At 39.3% G+C, this 18,033-nt stretch overlaps 1 protein-coding gene across 1 annotated transcript in view; it reads left to right on the top strand.

Annotated features, from left to right (window-relative positions):
• The first annotated feature begins 386 nt into the window (after window positions 1-386).
• Window positions 387-18,033, top strand: part of Hfm1 (helicase for meiosis 1) — an 81,995-nt gene continuing 64,348 nt past the window's right edge. Inside the window, exons 1-5 of the mRNA XM_032916541.1 lie at window positions 387-796; window positions 4,771-4,883; window positions 5,598-5,901; window positions 11,544-11,806; window positions 12,058-12,105. Of these exons, the coding sequence (XP_032772432.1) occupies window positions 666-796; window positions 4,771-4,883; window positions 5,598-5,901; window positions 11,544-11,806; window positions 12,058-12,105 (859 nt within the window). The 5' untranslated portion in view covers window positions 387-665. The remainder of the gene's footprint in view (window positions 797-4,770; window positions 4,884-5,597; window positions 5,902-11,543; window positions 11,807-12,057; window positions 12,106-18,033) is intronic.

Raw genomic sequence — 18,033 nt, 5'->3', positions numbered from 1 at the left:
GCAATATCCTGGTTCATAAGAAGCATCCCAAAGTCCAGACAGGACTTATCCTCCTGTGCAGTTTACCAAGAGGTGCACTTGAAGTATCCTTCCTACCCAGCTCACTCCTGCATGTGGTTTTGGTCTTTATTAGAGAAGTCTCTAACGCTGGGGGCACAGTTTACCTTGGTAATGGGCTCTTTGCCATGAGATGGTGCTCTTGTAGTTTTAAAATTTTAAATTTCTGTCCTGGGGACAAATTTCCAGTGTCATCCGTCGTATAAGAAATGGAAGTGATGATTTGTCCATCTGATCTCATTGACCTACAGAACACTCATTATGTTTCAGAATTTAGAAAAATAAGGTAATAGTTGTAATGTGTAGTGGGGTTGGATAATTGATGAAAAAGGAGCAAGGTATGCCTTTAATATGGTGACACACACTGAAGGATGTAGTAGAATATGCTAGGTGCGGAAGGGAAGTACATTCTAAGCATCGGCGCAGTTGTAAGAAGGACACGTGGGAAAATGCATGAATGAACAGAGCATAGTGTGCTCCCTTGTTAAGGCGTTTAGGAATTTACAGAAGACAGTTCAGAGAATTGTCGGTGATTATATTTAAGAAAGCATTCTAGGAAATTAATGATTCTGATAGATTTGTCCAGAAATTGTTTTAGATTCCTATAAATGAACATAAACCACCTGTTTTATATCTTACAGATTTCAGACAAAGTCTGTTTTTCAGCAATGCTGGAATCAAACGATTGCATTTTATCCATGGATTCTTTGTTTTTCAGTAGCCCAGGTGAAACTGAAAGGTAAGTAAGTGTGCCTTAAAGAAAGCTTATCTCATGTATCATTTTCAGTTTTATAATTTTAGGGACTTTCAATTTTTCACTCTGATCACTAAATAAGAAGTGAGCTAATTGATATCTCAGTTTTATGTTTAGAAAACAGAATTCAGATATAATGGAGTAACTAAAGTTTATAATTTAAAATGTTATAGTTTGAAAACAGATTTCCTACCTGATTTGTCAGATTAAGGCCAAGATAAGGACTAGAAGTAATGACCAAATAGCTCAGGATGCGAAGGGAGACAGAATGGGCCAACAGAGTGCTGGAGGCTGGGTGTGACACACTCGGTGCAGGCGGGAAGCAGAGGTAGGAATAAAGGCTGATGCTAAAGGCCACAGCCGGAAGTGCCAATCAGTCAGACATTTCTTATGTGTGGATTGCTCTCTTGTAAATATTCTCTCTCTCTCTCTCTCTCTCTCTCTCTCTCTCTCTCTCTCTGTGTGTGTGTGTGTGTGTGTGTGTGTTTGTATTATTCTGTCTTGTTGAAACTTGTTTTTACTTACTCCAATATTAAATATTGTTTGGGTACTGAAAAGGTTAGGAAAAGACTGAAAAGCCCACTTACTTAAACTATTTAAGCTATGGTTGAGATTGAATACACACGTAAGAAAAAGCCACCGGTTAATAATATGAGTAATTCACTAGTCAGACTGGGACACCATGAGAGTGAAAGAGTGTATTCAGCAGGGCAACAGGAGGGAATGGCTGAGGCAAACGCTTATATTCATCCTTCTAAGGATACAAAGTCAAAACATGTTCAAGGGAAATGGCGGCAGTCATATATCTATGCAGTGAACTGTCAGACGTGGGTGATCACCAGGCTTCTCACATTAAGGTAGAGTTTTAGGATGCTTTCAGGGATTCTACTCTTCTCTCAGCAGTAAGAGAGTAAGTGTTGATGCCAGATATTACAGAAAACTAGAAAGCATGGAGATAGGCAGGCGGAGTACTTGTAGGGGACAGTATATAGAGATTTCCTGGACTATTAGATTTATAAAGCAGTAACAGTGAGATATAATCAGAAAAGTTAATTGTGGGTAGATCGTTTTGTATGTTAAATGTTTGAATAAGAATATTGGGTGTGGGGGTTGGGGATTTAGCTCAGTGGTAGAGCGCTTGCCTAGCAAGCACAAGGCCCTGAGTTCGGTCCTCAGCTCCAGAAAAAAAAAAAAAAAAGAATATTGGGTGTGTTTAAATTTAAAAACTAAAGAATTAAATTACATAGCATTTCTTAAAGCACATATTTAAGTATGTGAAGCATTGTGCTCCGTCCTGCCGATTTCAGCAGAAATGAAGCCTATAGGTGTTTGCACTCAAGATGTATTATCAGGTTTATCTATTTCTGTTTCTCTCCTTGTTTTTATCTATTATCTGTCTACATATGCATATCTGTGACAAAAGCCATGAGAAATATTATGGAGTCTGTACAAAGAAAGAAGACAACCTTTGATAACCTGTGAAAATATCTTAGAAAGTGTAGGATTCGTTCTGGGTGATGAATGAATGTAAAGCCTATAGCCTGAAACAGCACCTGGTGTATGGTATCAATAAAGAGTATGAATTGATTGATGAATGAATAGTAGAGCCTCCCTGTGTGGACAGGGAGCGAGGCAGGACAAAGTTCCAAGCAAACCAAAGGAAATATCTTTGAACAGAAAGAAGAGGCACAGAATGTATCCTCTATTTACATCCATCAGTGTTGGAAAACACCTCAGGCAATGATTTGTAAAACTGAGAGAGAGATTTGGCCCGCAGCTGGAAGCTGTGGTCTATTGATCTACTGCTTTAGGACTTGTGGAAAGATAATATGTCCTGGTGGGATGATAGAGTAAACTTCACCTTGTGACAGAGGAAGAGGCCAGCATCTTAGTATTTCTTCAGATCCACACCTGAGTGAGCTAACTTACACCTGTGGACTCTTACCTATGGAAGTTTCACATTCTCCCACCCAAAGCAAGCCTTTAACATGTGGGCCTCTGTGCACATTGGACTGATTAGTGTTGTCAACTTGACACAGTTTTGAATAGTCTGAGAAAGGATTAGATTGATCTGTGAGGATGCCTTCACGGAATTTTCATAAGACTTAGTTGAGGTACGAAGACCCACCTTGAGTGAGGGCAACATCATGTCTTGGGCTGGGACCTAGATTGACTGAAAAGAAGCTTTGGTTAGAACAGTAACAGTAGAAATGTAAAGAAGTGATTAAGAATTATTATAAGGGAGGATTGGGAAGGCCGATGTGTTTCTGTATGTAGTAAGTGGGAATAGTGTACTGTTGTTATAATAATTATTATAAGGAAGAATTGGGAAGACCGATGTGTTTCTGTTTGTAGTAAGTAGAAATAGTGTACTGTTGTTTAGGTTTTGCTGATTAGGAGACGGTGCCTCTAGGAAAAAAATCATAAGGGTAATTTAATTTTGTGAGGAGACTGAGTAGTAGAGCTAGATGTCTGCCTGTAACTCATTAACTTCTTAGATTTTTCTGAAATAGTTCCTGTGTAAAAAGAGTTAACATAGGGGCACTATGCTTACAAAGGTCTACCTGCAGGATTTGCCAGAGTGAGTCTAAGAACTTAGCCTTCATGAAGTTCTGCACCATTGACTATAATAGTGGCTCACTGTGCATAAAGTGTTTATGCACAGTAATATGACTTAGACTGAAAACCTTCTTCTCTTCTGGAAATCTGGAATTCATGTGTCAGTTAGTGGTACTTATGTGATTAGGCTTCAATCAAAACCCTATGCACTAAATCCCTAATGAACTTTATTCCTTAGTAACACTTCATGTATCTTGTTTCAGGCCATGACTTAGGGAATTCAGTGTGCCTGAGGGACTTTAGTAGGAGAGGACCTTTGGAAACGTGTGTATGGGCTCCTCAGAAGTTGATCCTGTACCTACAAGTAGGACTATGTACTCAATCTTATGACTCATTCTGGCCTCTATTCCTGAGAGCCTTTGATCTCATCCTTACTTTCAAGTGTTCTGCCTATTGTTAGGCAGTTTGTCAGACATAGATAATGTGCCCTAGCTTCTTATGGGAAATGTGGGCAGAGTAGGGACGTGCTAGGTTATGAGAGGTAGAAAAGTAGCATTGCCACCTCAGAAAACCTAACCTCCTAAAAAGAAGAGGGGAGAGGAGGGAGGAGGGAGGAGGAGGAGGAGGAGGAGGAGGAGGAGGAAGGGAGGGAGGAGGAGGAGGAGGAGGAGGAGGAGGAGGAGGAGGAGGAGGAGGAGGAGGAGGAGGAGGAGGAGGAGGAGGAGACAGGCAGCGATGGCAGCATCACCAACACTGGGACTAGGCAGTAATGTTTTATGGTGCTCTTTCTTCTCAGTTACATTTCCTGTCACCTACATCTTTTGTTGTAGTTGTAAAAGAAAAGACACTTTGATTGGAACAAAAACCTTTAAGCAGTATCCTTTAACAGGGTCACAGCTAAAGGACAAGGAAGGAAAAGGTATCAACTTGGGGTAACAAGTTATTGAAGCCTTTAAGAAATTGCCAGTCAATTCTGTAATTGTCCTGGATTTTCTTTGATTTATGGATAGTTCTAGACCAAAAATATTTCTCTTATAGCATGAATTTTAATAGTTAAAGGAATAATCTGGAACATAATAGTACTGACATTTCCATGTTAATGGTTATAAGTGAGGTATGTCACAAGTAATCTGTTTTATATAGCATTTTAAATCTCCAGTTTGAGAAGAGGATGAAGAGGAGTTGTAGCCGTTGTTTAGGTAGTGTCCCTCCACAGCAGTGTCATCTGTCCTGTGACACATGGGGACACATTGAGAGCACTGACACAGACAAAGCAAAACCACCACAGAAAGTTTATCTATGGGATGTTTGTAAGAGTTTGTTTCAGTAGTGTTTAATAAATAAATGGTTTGTGATACCCCTTCCTTATAATGTATACCCACATTTTGTGTTTTATATAGCTTTCCAGTTGAGGAAAAATCACAGGATTGGTTTCTCCCTCCAGCTCCACTGATCTCAGAAATTCCAGATATTCAAGAGTTAGAGGAAGAAATTGAAAATTATAAGCTATTAGGTAAATTGTCATGTTTCTTGTGAAGCCAAACTCATGCAGTTTGTGTCAGCATAAAAAAAATCCAACATATTAAACTATTAATTCCTTTTTAATAGAGTAAAAGTCAAAGATTTGCACATGCCCATCAAATCTCAATATCTAAAACATTCACCTTCTCTACAAACATGCACATTTACCTGGTGCATAATCACTACCTCATGTGTGCCTGCTCTTTACAAAGGTAAAGGTCTCTGAAGTGTACTTAGTGAGACCACCGAGAGTCAGAGATTATGTATAGTTTGGGATTACGCTAAGCACTGTCAGGCTAGTGAGGTAGCAGAGCATGTGCTTAGCATACAGGAGGGCCTGCATCATTCCCCATACTAGAGACATTCTCCCAAGACAAGCATGCTCACTGTGTGGTTCTTGTAATAGTCAAAACTTTAATATTATGACTTATACTTTATATGTGTTTGCTTATTTTAGTTTCATTACACTTACTTAGTATGCCTGTGTGGTCAGAGAGTAACTTGTAGGAATCAGTTCTCTTCTTTACCATGTAGTTCCTGGGACTAGAACTCAGGTCTTCAGGCTTGACAACAAATATTTTTACCCACTAAACCATGTCACTGGCCCTCTTTAGAAACTTGTAATTGAAATTTATCATTATTTAGAAATTTTGTTTCCATGAAGAATGCATAATAATTAATAATTAGTATATTTCTTTTCCCCTAGGAAAAAGAAAGATGCCCAATATATTAACATCAAACTTGAAGATCATTAATGAAGACACAAATTGTATTTCACCAACACAGAAATTCCATTTTCCCTATAACATACATGAACAGGATTACCTAAATTTAGGAGGATCAAGTAACAATGACATGTCACATATAGCTGGCAAGCTAGTGTACGGTTCTTCTCAAAAATATAAAAATCACATGGGGGATGAGAGTCCACCGACAAAGAGTGGTCCTGGTGACACAAAGCTGCATACTGCTGCCGAGGACAGAGAGGGCACATCCGCACTCAAAACCAGGTAACTGAGAAGTTCAGGAGTACTCAGCCATCGAATCTAACATCAGGTGTACACTGAAAAGAAAGAACAGGTGGAGGCGGGGACAGTGACAGCGAAGGTTTATGTGGCGCCTCAGACCTGGGTTCCACTCACTGGAGCTAGAGGTTCTCGCCCTTCCCCTTCGGGAGCTTAAAATTTACTGTGAAGGCATGGATAGTGAATAACTAAAGCTAACTCATTAAATGTTTTGTAATATGACAGTTATTTTAACAACAGTTATTGGTATAGCAAAGATTTTCAAGCTTTTCTTATCAGTAACTTTTAATACTTAAAATTTCTGAGGAATCTCAGTTTTTGTTTAGGTGGGTTATGTCTACTAATACTTAGCCATACTGAAAGTTAAAGCTGAAATCTAAAACAAACAATGCTAAACCCACTTCTAGTTAGCCCTAAGTGTGTGTGTATACATACATACATATACCTATACATCACATACATACATACATACATACATACATACATACACACACACACACATATACACTTATACAGATATTATACACATATATACCGGTGGTTTTATTTTGAGACAGGGTCTCATTATGCAGACCTAGGTAAAATGGAACTCACTATATAGTCCAGCTTGAGCTCAAAAGTACAGAAATCCTCTGGCCTTCACCTCATTACTGGCCTTAAAGGCATATTCTAACATGTTTGGTTCTAAATGATATATTTTTGGCTTCACTCCAAAATGACCCTTTTCATAAATTAGAGGATGAGTAGATTAATAGTAAAGTGACAAACCAGGGGCAGAAACTAAGTATGTATACTGTATATTCTCACATGTGTTAGCTTCCTACTGCTGTTAACATACCTGAGAAAAACAACTTGAAAACAAAGGAAAAAAAACCAAAACCCTTACTTTAGCAGGCCAAACCCTTGGTTTGGGGAGTTTCTATGCCTTAACCTCCTGAGAGCTAGGAGGTTACGTTTCTGATTGTATTTCTTTTTAAATTTTTTTCTCTTATTTTTTGAGATTATAATAATGTCATTTCCCTTTCCTTTCCTCCCTCTAAATCTTCCCATATACCCTTTCTATGGTTTGTATATGCTTGGGCCAGGGAATGGCACGGTTAGGATGTGTGGCCTTGCTTGAGTAGGTGTGTCACTGTGGGTGTGGGCTTTAATAATACCCTAGTCCTAGCTGTCTGGAAGTGAGTATTCTGTTAGGAGCCTGCAGAAGAAGATACAGAACTCTCCGATCCTTCTGCACCATGCCTACCTAGATGCTGCCATGTTCCGTCCTTGATGATAATGGGCTGAACCCCTGAACCTGTAAGCCAGCCCCAATTAAATATTGTCTTTATAAGAGTTGCCTTGGTCATGGTGTCTGTTCACAGCAGTAAAATCCTAACTTGGACACCTCCTTATTCTCTTTTAAAAGCACAGCCTCTATTTTCATTAAGTGTTGTTATATATTCTTAAATACATATGTGACCTGTTGAGTCTGATTATGTACTTGTATGTGTTTTCGGAGCTGACCATTTAGTATTGAATAACCAGTTTGTGTGCTCTTGCCTGGAAAAACTGTATCCCATCCTCAGCACTCCTTAGTTGCCTTAGTTCTTTGTCTAGGATTGAGACCTCTTGGGCTTCTTTACCCCAAATCCCTGCTAGCATGTCTGTTGTCATCCTTGTTTAGCTCATGTTTCTGCAGTCATTGGTCTGACCTTCCTAGGAAACACAGTCTGTCTCACAACAAACTCCCTGATCCTTTGTGCTCTCAGTGTTCCTCTTCCCTGCTCCACAGCTTTCTGTGAGACTCATGATTAGTTGTACTTTTCTGTAATGTCTCAGTCTGTTGCCAAGAGAAGTTTCCTCGATGAGGAGTGAGGACTACACTGATCTGTGGGCATAAGGGTTGACAAATGTTTTGAATGATATCAGGGTTATGTTAGTTTAGGAAAGTGGCAGTTGTAGGTTCTCCTCTAAGATTCATGACTTCATAGCCCTGGGTTGTTGGTTAGGTTTCCTGTAACAGCATGTTTTCTCTTCTGGTGAACAACCATCTAGAGATGTGAGACCTGCCAACAAGTGTGAGGCCACTGCTGCACCCCTAGGGTTAGCACGCCATACTGGTCATTGTTGTGGTTCATAAGTGTCACAGCTGGGTAATGTCGTTGGTTGCCTCCTTCCTGTGGGAGTTTGCATGGGACTTTCTGGTAACTTGAAAGCTAGTTCTTAGCAAGGGAATCTTCAGGTCAGATCTGGTCTGTTACCTGTTTTTGTTTACTTTACCTCCCCTAGTTCTTTGTGTAATCATTTTTCTCTGCTATTCATACTGTGGTAGCTTTTATCTTAATACACACAGGACTATTAGCGTTTTTCTATTTCCTAAAAGGATTGGAGTTAAGGAGATTGTTATTTAAGTGATTATTACTGTATTTTCTTATTGAGGTTGTGCTTTGACTCCCTGTGCCATATTATATATAAACCATTAACTATAAAAAACAAAGAAATAAAAATAAGCCTATCAGAATAATAGCAGATTTCTCAATAGAAGTTTAAGCGAGAGGGCATGAAATGAATCATTTCACTCTCTTAAAGTTACTGACTGCCAGTACAGATGACTATATCCAGAAAAACTGTCTGTCATAATTGATTAAGACTTTTTACAATGAAAACAATCTAAAAAAAATCCATGCCACTAAGCACTTTGTAAGATACTTAAGGGGATTCTCTAGAAATACACACATATAAGGTTATAGGAAGAAAAACCACACAGGAACCGTTAAGTAAATGAGGATTAGACAATCTCTAAACACCACAAATCAGCAAAATGAAAGGAATCAATGCTTATCTTTCAATAATGAAATATTAATGGTATTGATTTCCTAATTAAAAGACAAATAGACTAGATCTTTAAAAAAGGATTCATTCAGAGATGGGTGTAGTGGCATGTGCCTTTAACCCCAGCACTTGGGAGGCTGAGGCAGGTGGGTCTCTATAAGTTCAAGGCCAGTCTGGTCTGCTAGTGAGTTTCAGAACAGGTGGAGCTACATGGGATGACGCTATCTTGAAAAGCAGACCTCATCATCATAACAGTAATAGTAGTGCTAGTAGTGGTCGTAATATGGAAGGAAAGAAAAGGGAAACAGCATCCATTGGTGCTTTTAAGAAATGCACTATACCATCAAAGACCCGTACAGCTTGGGGAGAAAGGACAGGGAATGGTATTCTAAGCAAATGGAGCTAAAAAGCAAAAAGTCATTGCCATTCTAAAATTAGACACAACAGATGTCTAGCCCAAATCATAAGAGATAAAAAGGCACTTCTTACCAATTAAGGAAGCAATATATCAAGAAGATATGATTCTAAGCATAAATATTAAACATTGAACATTAGTGCACCCAGTTTCATAAAACATTACTGGATACAAAGAAACAGATTAACCCCCCAAAAATTATGTGTGTGATTTCAGTATTTCACTCTCACCAATAAATATGTCCTTCTAACAAAATATGAACAAAGAATCATATGAGTTAAATACCATCAAAGTGTCTGCCATGCAAACACTGCTGAATATACATTGTCAACAGCCAATGGAACAAATGTATAAAAATTTAAATAATTTCTTATATTTTGTCTGACCACAGTAGAATAATTGCAAATCAACAGCAAGAGAAACTAAAGAACACATACAAATGCATGGAGACCGAACAACACATGAGACAGTCCTGAGTCAAATGAAAGCAAAACACTCCTAAAGGCAAATGAAAGCCCAGCACACATAGACTGTGTGACACCCAGACTGTGTGACACAGTGACAGTGGCCTTGAGAGGGAGGCAGCCCAGCACACCCAGACTGTGTGACACAGTGACAGTGGCCATGAGACAGCATAGCACACCCAGACTGCGTGACACAGTGACAGTGGCCATGAGAGGGAGGCTTATAGTTTCAGATGCCTACATAAAACAAAATAAACAAAAACAGATAGCCTGTAACCTCAGTACTCAGAGGCAAAAGCAAGAAGATCACTAGACTTTCAAGGCCAGGCTGGGTTCCAAGGCATGTTCTAGGTTAACCAGGGCTACACAGAGAGACCACTGCATCTCAAGATTACCATGAAAACCAGATTTCAAGTAAACAATGATGAACCTTAGGGCCCAGGAAGATTCGATTGACTGGGAACTATACATATGAATGTAGCTGTGTCATCATCTTCTAGCACAGATGGCATGCTTGATAGTACTGTGCTTTACCAGTGATTAGCTTTGCTGGTTAGTAATACCCTTTACAAAAGGTACCTTCCGTGTCTGGTCATGGCCAGGGATCTGCCCAGAGAAAACACACAGATACACAGACACACAGACACACACACACAACTGTGTTAAAGACAAAAATCTGGGTTCATAACCTAAAAACCGAACTAAAGCTGGAAAAGAAATATTACACTGCTGAAGGCAAGATATGAAAATGGTAGGAAAAACTGTCCTTTAGAGTGTCAGTTCTCAACCTGTGGGTTGCAACCCCGTTTTAGGGGTCACCTAAGACTATAGGAAAATACATCACAATTTACATCACAATTCACAACAGTAGAACATTATAGTTATGAAGTAGTAACAAAAATAATTTTATAGTTGGGGGTCACCACAGCATGAGAAGCTGTACTTCGGGGTCACAGCATGAGGTAGGTTGAGGGCCCTCCCTCCATGCAGTTGTTTAAAGACTTGCCAGAGAATTTGCCTGCTTTCTAACTTCAAACCTTTCCCTCCTCTTTCTAGTTTCTTTCTCACAACTGTGGAGATTACATACATGGCTGACTTTTCTCTCCCTAACTATAGTGAATCACCCTCAGATTGCCTTCTGTGCTTCTTTTGAATTCATCTACAAGGCCAGGACCCTCAAAGGGGACTGCATCCTATAGTGACTTGATTAGAGAAACTACTGTTATGATTTGTTTAGTGCACCCCTACCTCAGCACTTAGCTGACTTTCATTAGTTTAATTATATATCTGCTGCTGTGAATAAATTACTCCAAAGCTTACTGGCTTAAAACAACAATAAACTTTGTTAGTTTTAATGGTTTTTATGTGCTAGGAACAAGTTAATTAGTAGCTTGAGCCTGGGTTCTCCCATGAAAAAGCACAATTGAGGTTTCACAAAAGGCCACAATCAAAGTCGCACTGTATATGGTTACCTGATGTTTCCCAATGATTGTTGGTTGACTTTTGTCAACTACTCATTTTATCTGTCAAGTTGGTGTTGACGGTTGGCAGGAGTCTTCAGGGCCTTTCCACATGGGCCTCTCCAGGGTTTTAAAATGTGTTTCAGTGGTATGCTGACTAGCTCTCTATAGCATAATCTCTCCAAGAATCCTTGTGGGAGTGTCTTCATGAGCTAAGCCTCAGAAGTTACCTACTTATAGTACTACATACTAGAATGTATGTAGTGACACAGGTCAGTTCTGGCTTAGTGACTCAGTTTGTAGATCATAGATGACTGTGACTACCAGGAGACAAGGACCATTGGAGCCAACTTGGAGACGAGTTTTAGGAAAATGATTAAACTATAGTAATGGGCATTTTTAAGAGAATGATTTTACGCTAGTTTTAAAGCAAATGTTAGAAGCAGAAAACATGTGGTGGTTTATTTGTTTCAGATTATCTAGAACATGTGGCAGTGTACAGGAATGTGACTATGCTAATGGAAATTTAAGCTTGAATTCTCATATTAGTCCAGCGAGACTTACCCAAACAAAAGTAAGCAAAGAGAAGCCATGGAGCTGTGGCAATAGAAAACAGAAACTGCAGTATTCTACAGACAAATCCAAAGCAAACGATGCTTTTTCTGCTTCTGGAGTTGAAAAAGACCTATTCGAAGCACCATCGTTTTCTGCTGCGTCTCAGCCTCATGACGTTCAAGGTGATTTTTTATTTGCTTGCCTATTCAGTTGCTTTTTATGAAAATACAAACTCATTTGCATTGCTTAGCATAAAGAAGAATACAAAATAAATAAGTTCTCTTGCCATGTTCAATCTATGCATTTCCTTATATGTTTTATTATTTTTAGCTCTATCTAACATTTTTAACTGAAATGTAATGTAAATGTACAAATTTTATTGGAGCTGTTTTATGGAAATTGATAAAAATCCATATAATTATGTATTTTTTAGGCATAACCTCAAATGGCTTAGGTTCGTTGAAGGCTGTCACAGAAATCCGTATCCTTTATGTTACAATAGCCACTTTACATTTATGAAATCAGATATTTAAAGTATATTGTTCCATTGTACTCTTGTGTGTTTATTTTGGGTAGCATTGACAAAAAGAGGAAAATAAGTCTTTTGGGTCGCGTAAGAGATACACTATGAACGTCAGAGCTATCCCAAGTGTGCTCTTCAGGCTGTTCTAGTTTACGAACTGTTTTCAGGTTGTGATAATGTAAACACAGAAATCAGGTTTGTAGCCATGGCAAAACTTTGATGTATCGACTTACACTAAATACAGATCATTTCTTTTGGTAAGATAAATAGATATAAACCACATAACGCATATAAACCACAAATGCAGCTTGTAGATTTGAGGGCATTTTACTAACTGATATTTTAGAAGGAACCTTGTTTGAAGTTTATGAAAAGTAAGTTTGTATACTAGGCATTTCTAATGTGACTACTTGAATGTATTCAGGATATTCTTGTAGTAATTAATACTCCTTTTACATCTGCAAAGCAGAAAATGAATTTCAGACTACTGAGTAGTAGTGTCTTAGATATTTTTCTATTGTTGTGATAAAACACCACAACCAAAGCAATTTATAAGAGAAAGCATTTACTTTGGCTTGTGGTTTCAGAGAGCTAAGAGTCCATCATGCAAGGGCAGAGTGGCAGGCAGCAGCATGTTGGCTGGAGCAGCTAGCTGAGAGCTCACGTAGAAGGCAGAGAGCCTGAGAGTAGCAGCAGTCTTTTGAAACCTCAGAGCCTACCCCCAGTGACATACTTCCTCCACACCTCCTAGTCCTTCCCAAATGGTTCCATAAACAGGGAACCAATGTAAGAATCCAGTAAAAGCTGGGCTGGATGGTAGCCTGCCGTGGAGCTAGAAAGTGAAGATGGAGTCACCAGAGCAGGGTGACTAGCCACAGTAGCCTAGACAGCGAGCTCCAGTTTTATTTAGCCAGACAGCCTGCCTCAGTATGTGAAGTAGAGAGCTAAGGGAAGACACGTGAGGCCAACATCTGGAGTGCCGCATACATATGCATACATATGTATTTGCACTAACAGAAGAGGAACACAAGAAATAGTTCACTAATAGGCAATTAACTATATCTAATAAGACCTACATGCCCCATCTCTACGGACTAGCTCCTGTAGTACCAGAAAGTACTACACAAGCTTCCGAAGGAGGGAGGCAGGAGACCATTAGCCAGGATGGTAAGGGTGCAGTAGGGGCAAGTATACCTTGGAGTCATAACAGCTCCCCAGTTGTACTTAGAATCCACTCATAAGAGGAAAATCATGCTGGCACTGGAGACATAACTAACTGCTCAGTGCTGGTGAAATCATGGATCTAAGAGGATAACCTACAACTACCACTTTACTAAGCCCGCAGAATCCCTGACCACATTCTAAACATTTGTGCTTTCACTTACAGATAAGTGTAGTTTTCACCCTTAACAAGGAAACATCTTTGTAATAGACAGAGTCCGTTACAGAAAGCCACAACCAGTCAAAATGCAGATTATTGGAGTTCAATCCCAATGGATACATTATAAAACATTCCCATGCCTAAGGCTCAAAAACACTGAAAGAAGGAGGCATAAAGACTGTAAGAGACAGAGTCAGGGCGTTTGCCATGAGAGTGCATCTCCTAGTAACACGGGAAACTAAAGGATAAAGTTTGAGCAACATGACTACCCAAACGTGAGCAGAACAAGAATGACCTCAGTGAGTATGTCACAGTGATGAGGAGAAGGCCAGGAGGCCTCAGCCCTACAGAAAGAACCACAGGCAACTGAGTAAAGCTGGGAGCAGAAGAGGCGGTCTTCCCTAGGGAGGAGCACTCCAAACGCTTGTCCTGTGCCAAACATCAGCCCTTGTACATGAAAACACATGTACAAGTAACACTATATGGACTGAGTAGGTTATATTTTAGAATATAATATGTATATTATATATTATTGTAATAATATACTAATTACATAACAATATATAATATATAATGTATATATTATATTCCTAAATATATGCATGCAGGAACAATTAGTGAAAAGGAGGTCATGAATTTGAAGGGGGGCAGGGAGAAGTATATGAAGAGTTGGAGGGAAAAGAAAGAAGGGAGAAATAGAATTATATCTCAAAAATATAATTAAAAATATTGTCTGGTTATCTGTATGATGGACTGTTCTTTTGTTGGAAGCATTTTGATAGTTTAATGCTATCCTTTGAAGATTTTTAAGGATTTTTTTTCATGTTATAGTAGCATACTTATGTGGTTCTATTGTTTAGATGTCTTTGTTAAGACTGTTGTCTATAGTTGTTTGCATTGGTTTATTTCTTTAACAATTTAATATATCGCCAAATTCACTGGTCTTCTGTACTTTGTTATTTAAAAGTATGTGTTCAGAGTAAAAGAGAGAACAGTTTATGGATTACTTGGACACATCTATAACCAAGATCTTTTCTGCCAGTGCTCCACTTCCTTAATAAAGACTTCGAGACTTAATTATACATGAATAAATGCCTAGGTTATAAGCTTGAGCCTGTTCCTGACTAGCCTGTAACCTAGTTAACCTGTTAGTCTATTCTATGTGTGCCACATGGTTGGCTATCTCTCCTCAGTTTCATACATCTGTTTCCTCAGAGTCTGGGCACATCTCTAGCATATTACTACCTCCCACGGTGTGTCTCTCTCTCTCTCTCTCTCTCTCTCTCTCTCTCTCTCTCTCTCTCTCTCTCTCTACTGGAACTCTCACCTTCTATTTCCTGCCTTTTGCTAATAAGCCATCAGTTTTTTATTAACAGGTGATGCTTCTACACAGTGCACAAGAGAGTCTCTTCCCATTTTAGTCCAATAAAAGGCTCTTTTTCTAACATAAATAAACTATATACAATAAGAACAATTATGGAAGCTATCAGGCAAGAATTACATCCACAATGTCCAGTATGTATGTACTTGGCAACTTTGGAGAAAGTACTTCATGTGGCATGTGGCACACATAGAGTAAACAGGTTACGTAAGTCATGAGCTAGTCAGGGGATAAGCCCAAGTTTATGGCCAAGGCATTTATTCATAAATAGTTAAGTCTCGGTAGATTTTTGGGGGGAACCTGGGCAGAGTTAGTAAGGAGTGTGGTTACAAATGGTGCCCACAGTGTTAGGCATGTAATCCAAATTTAGCTAAAAAATTCCAAGCTTAGTACAAAAGATTCGGGTATTAGAAAAGCTCTGAGTGAAAGGCATACACAAACACCTCCTGGATCAGACTCCCAGTCAGGCTGCAGACTAAATCCCTTTGAGAGAGAGCTAGTGGGGACCAGAACCTCAACACTTGCCAGCAGACAAAAAGACCTCCCAGAGCTGGGCCTCATAGGTTCTGCTCCCAGTGAGTGCCCACGGCATGAGGCTCAGCTCTCACAGAAGGACAAACAGCAGCTCCAGGCTGGCAAGGGCAACCTGCTAGCCCAAGCCCAGGGGGCCAGAGCTAGCCACCATAAGCACATGCTGGCCTGAGGAGCTGCTGATGCACAGGAGCCCAGAAGAAAGTCTGCCTCCTCAGAGTCTGGGCAAATCTCTGGGCTTATCACTGTTTCCCAGAGTTCCTCTCTAATTAGATCTAATTGACTCTAATTAGATCCTCAGGACAACACCAACTCTTATCAGACCTCTTGGCTGCAGAGCTGCAGTCTGCAGCTGTGCCCACACCCTCCAGGGTAACAACAGATGAGTGCAGCGCACTGCTGGAAGCAGGGAACAGAAGTCAGATTTGGTTTGCAGTGCTCACGTGATGGTAGACGGTGCATCCACTGACTGAGGTTTACTGTGCTCTGGGAGACTGGGTCTATGTTACTCTGCATCAGAGATTCACTCTTGTGAAATAAATCGATGTAGAACTATCTAATAAGAGAAAAACCAGCATGAAAGGCCTCTCCTAGGCTTGTTATAAATAAATACTTTATATGGAAAACATTCTTTGAGGGAAACTGATATTCTTTCAAAAGCTGATTAACTGACATTCTAAATTTTATTTGTCACATATATATTTGCATATACATGTTTCAAATACATTTTTAAGTTTTTATTTTCATTTGTATGTATATGTGTACCTGCTTGTCTGTATACATTATGACAATATTAGGACATGCAGAAAGTAAAATGAAGTAATAATTTAGAAATTAATTATCCGATTTAGTAAGTGCAATCTATACTAATTTAGGCACTGTTGTGAGCTTGTGGAATGTGCCAATTAAGAGAAGAGTGAACCCTTGTCCTTGAGTTGCTGTTCTTGCAATGGTAGGGAAGAGTGATTTAGATCTGAAGAATTGTGAGGAAACATAAAGGAGAATGAAGTTGGGACAGTTGGCATTGAAGGCTCAGAATATTAAATTTAATGAAACAAACAGGAAGGCCTTCTTAACATGGTGAGGAGTAAGCAATAAGGGGAGAGAGAAGGAAATTCGAGAGAAGAATGAAGCATAAAGGCTGAGGGAAGATGTCATGGCAGGTACAGGGCTGAGGTTTCTGAATAGTAGAGTCCACTATAACTAGAGGAGAAGAGTATGAGGTTAAAGGACAGACGATCTGAAGTCAGAGCAATAAGGCTCATAGGAGCTTGCAGAGGGAGTTGGGAATAGGATGTAGGGCCTTGTAGCCATTTTCTTGGAGGGAAAGGGGAAATTTAGACAGAGAAGTCATATAAATCTGATGTAAAAGTTTTAAAAGCATTACTACAACAACCCTTGAGTACTTAATAAATATCTTATAAAATAGTTGTTAGACAACTGTGCTTTCAAATATAATTTTTAATTTTTAATGTGCTTTAATTTGTATGTGTGTACCTGTATATGTACTACCTGCATGCAGTTCATAGAGACCAAAAGAGGGCAATGGGTCACTGGAACTAGATCACATGTGTTTTTGAGCTGCCTGCTGTTGGTGCTAGGGCAGAATTTGGGTTCTCTGCAAGAAAACAAGTACTCTTAACTACTAAACCATCATCTTACCCTCTAATAAGCTTTAAAGGCCCTAGTGATAGAAAGTCATTCTTTTTTGTAGATTTCTAGATCTCGTAATACATTCTGCATATAGTGGTAATGAGTGTAGGTGATTAATTGCAACTTCATAAGAAGACTGCCATTAAAAATCCCCAAGGCTGGCAGCAGTCTCACCTTAGAGCAGTGGTGTGCAACCTTCCCAATGCTGGACCCTTTAATACAGTTCCTTCTGTTCTGACTCTCAACCATGAAACTGTTTTGTTGCCACTTCAGATCTGTAATTTCCCGATGTCATAGGCAACCCTATGAAAGGGTCTTCGGACAGCACCCCAGAGGGAACACAACCCATAGGTGGGGAACCACTGCTGTAGAGAATGGGATAACTAATTACTCCCACGTCTTACTACTGTTTCTAAACTTTCTAACAGGGGAAGGGTGATCCAAGTTCATCTTATTAAGCAAATATGCCGATGGTTACAATTAAACAAAAATAACACAAAAAATGAAGGGATTTAAGACTAACTAACCAGAAATACACCTCCACTAATGAAGTGCAGCCAGCTCAGCAACTAATAAGTGAAAAATTGAGCGCTAAAGAAAATATAAAAGTCGAGTGTCTTAGTCAAAACAAGAAAAGAACAAACTAAAAGTTCTGATGGGCATGGGCATGTCTCCATATACTCAGATCTCCTTCGTTGTGTTTAACTCTCAAGTTCCAGCCCTTATATAACCCTTGATTTTCCCATGTGGATATTACAAATTCTTTTTTAGAATAAGGATTGTGGAAGCAGAGTAGAATCATTTTCATTTTTTACTTAAAAAAATCTTATTTGTACGAGCATTTTGCCTGTGTGTTATACAACATGTATAGCTTGTCCCTGAAGAGGTCAGGAGACAGTATCAGATCCCATGTAATGTGAGCCTCCAGGTGGGTACTAGG

This window comes from Rattus rattus, chromosome 11, assembly GCF_011064425.1.
Source record: "Rattus rattus isolate New Zealand chromosome 11, Rrattus_CSIRO_v1, whole genome shotgun sequence".
NCBI classification, from domain to species: domain Eukaryota; kingdom Metazoa; phylum Chordata; class Mammalia; order Rodentia; family Muridae; genus Rattus; species Rattus rattus.
Note: the sequence above shows the minus strand (reverse complement) of the source record. Positions and strands in the feature narration are given on the sequence as shown.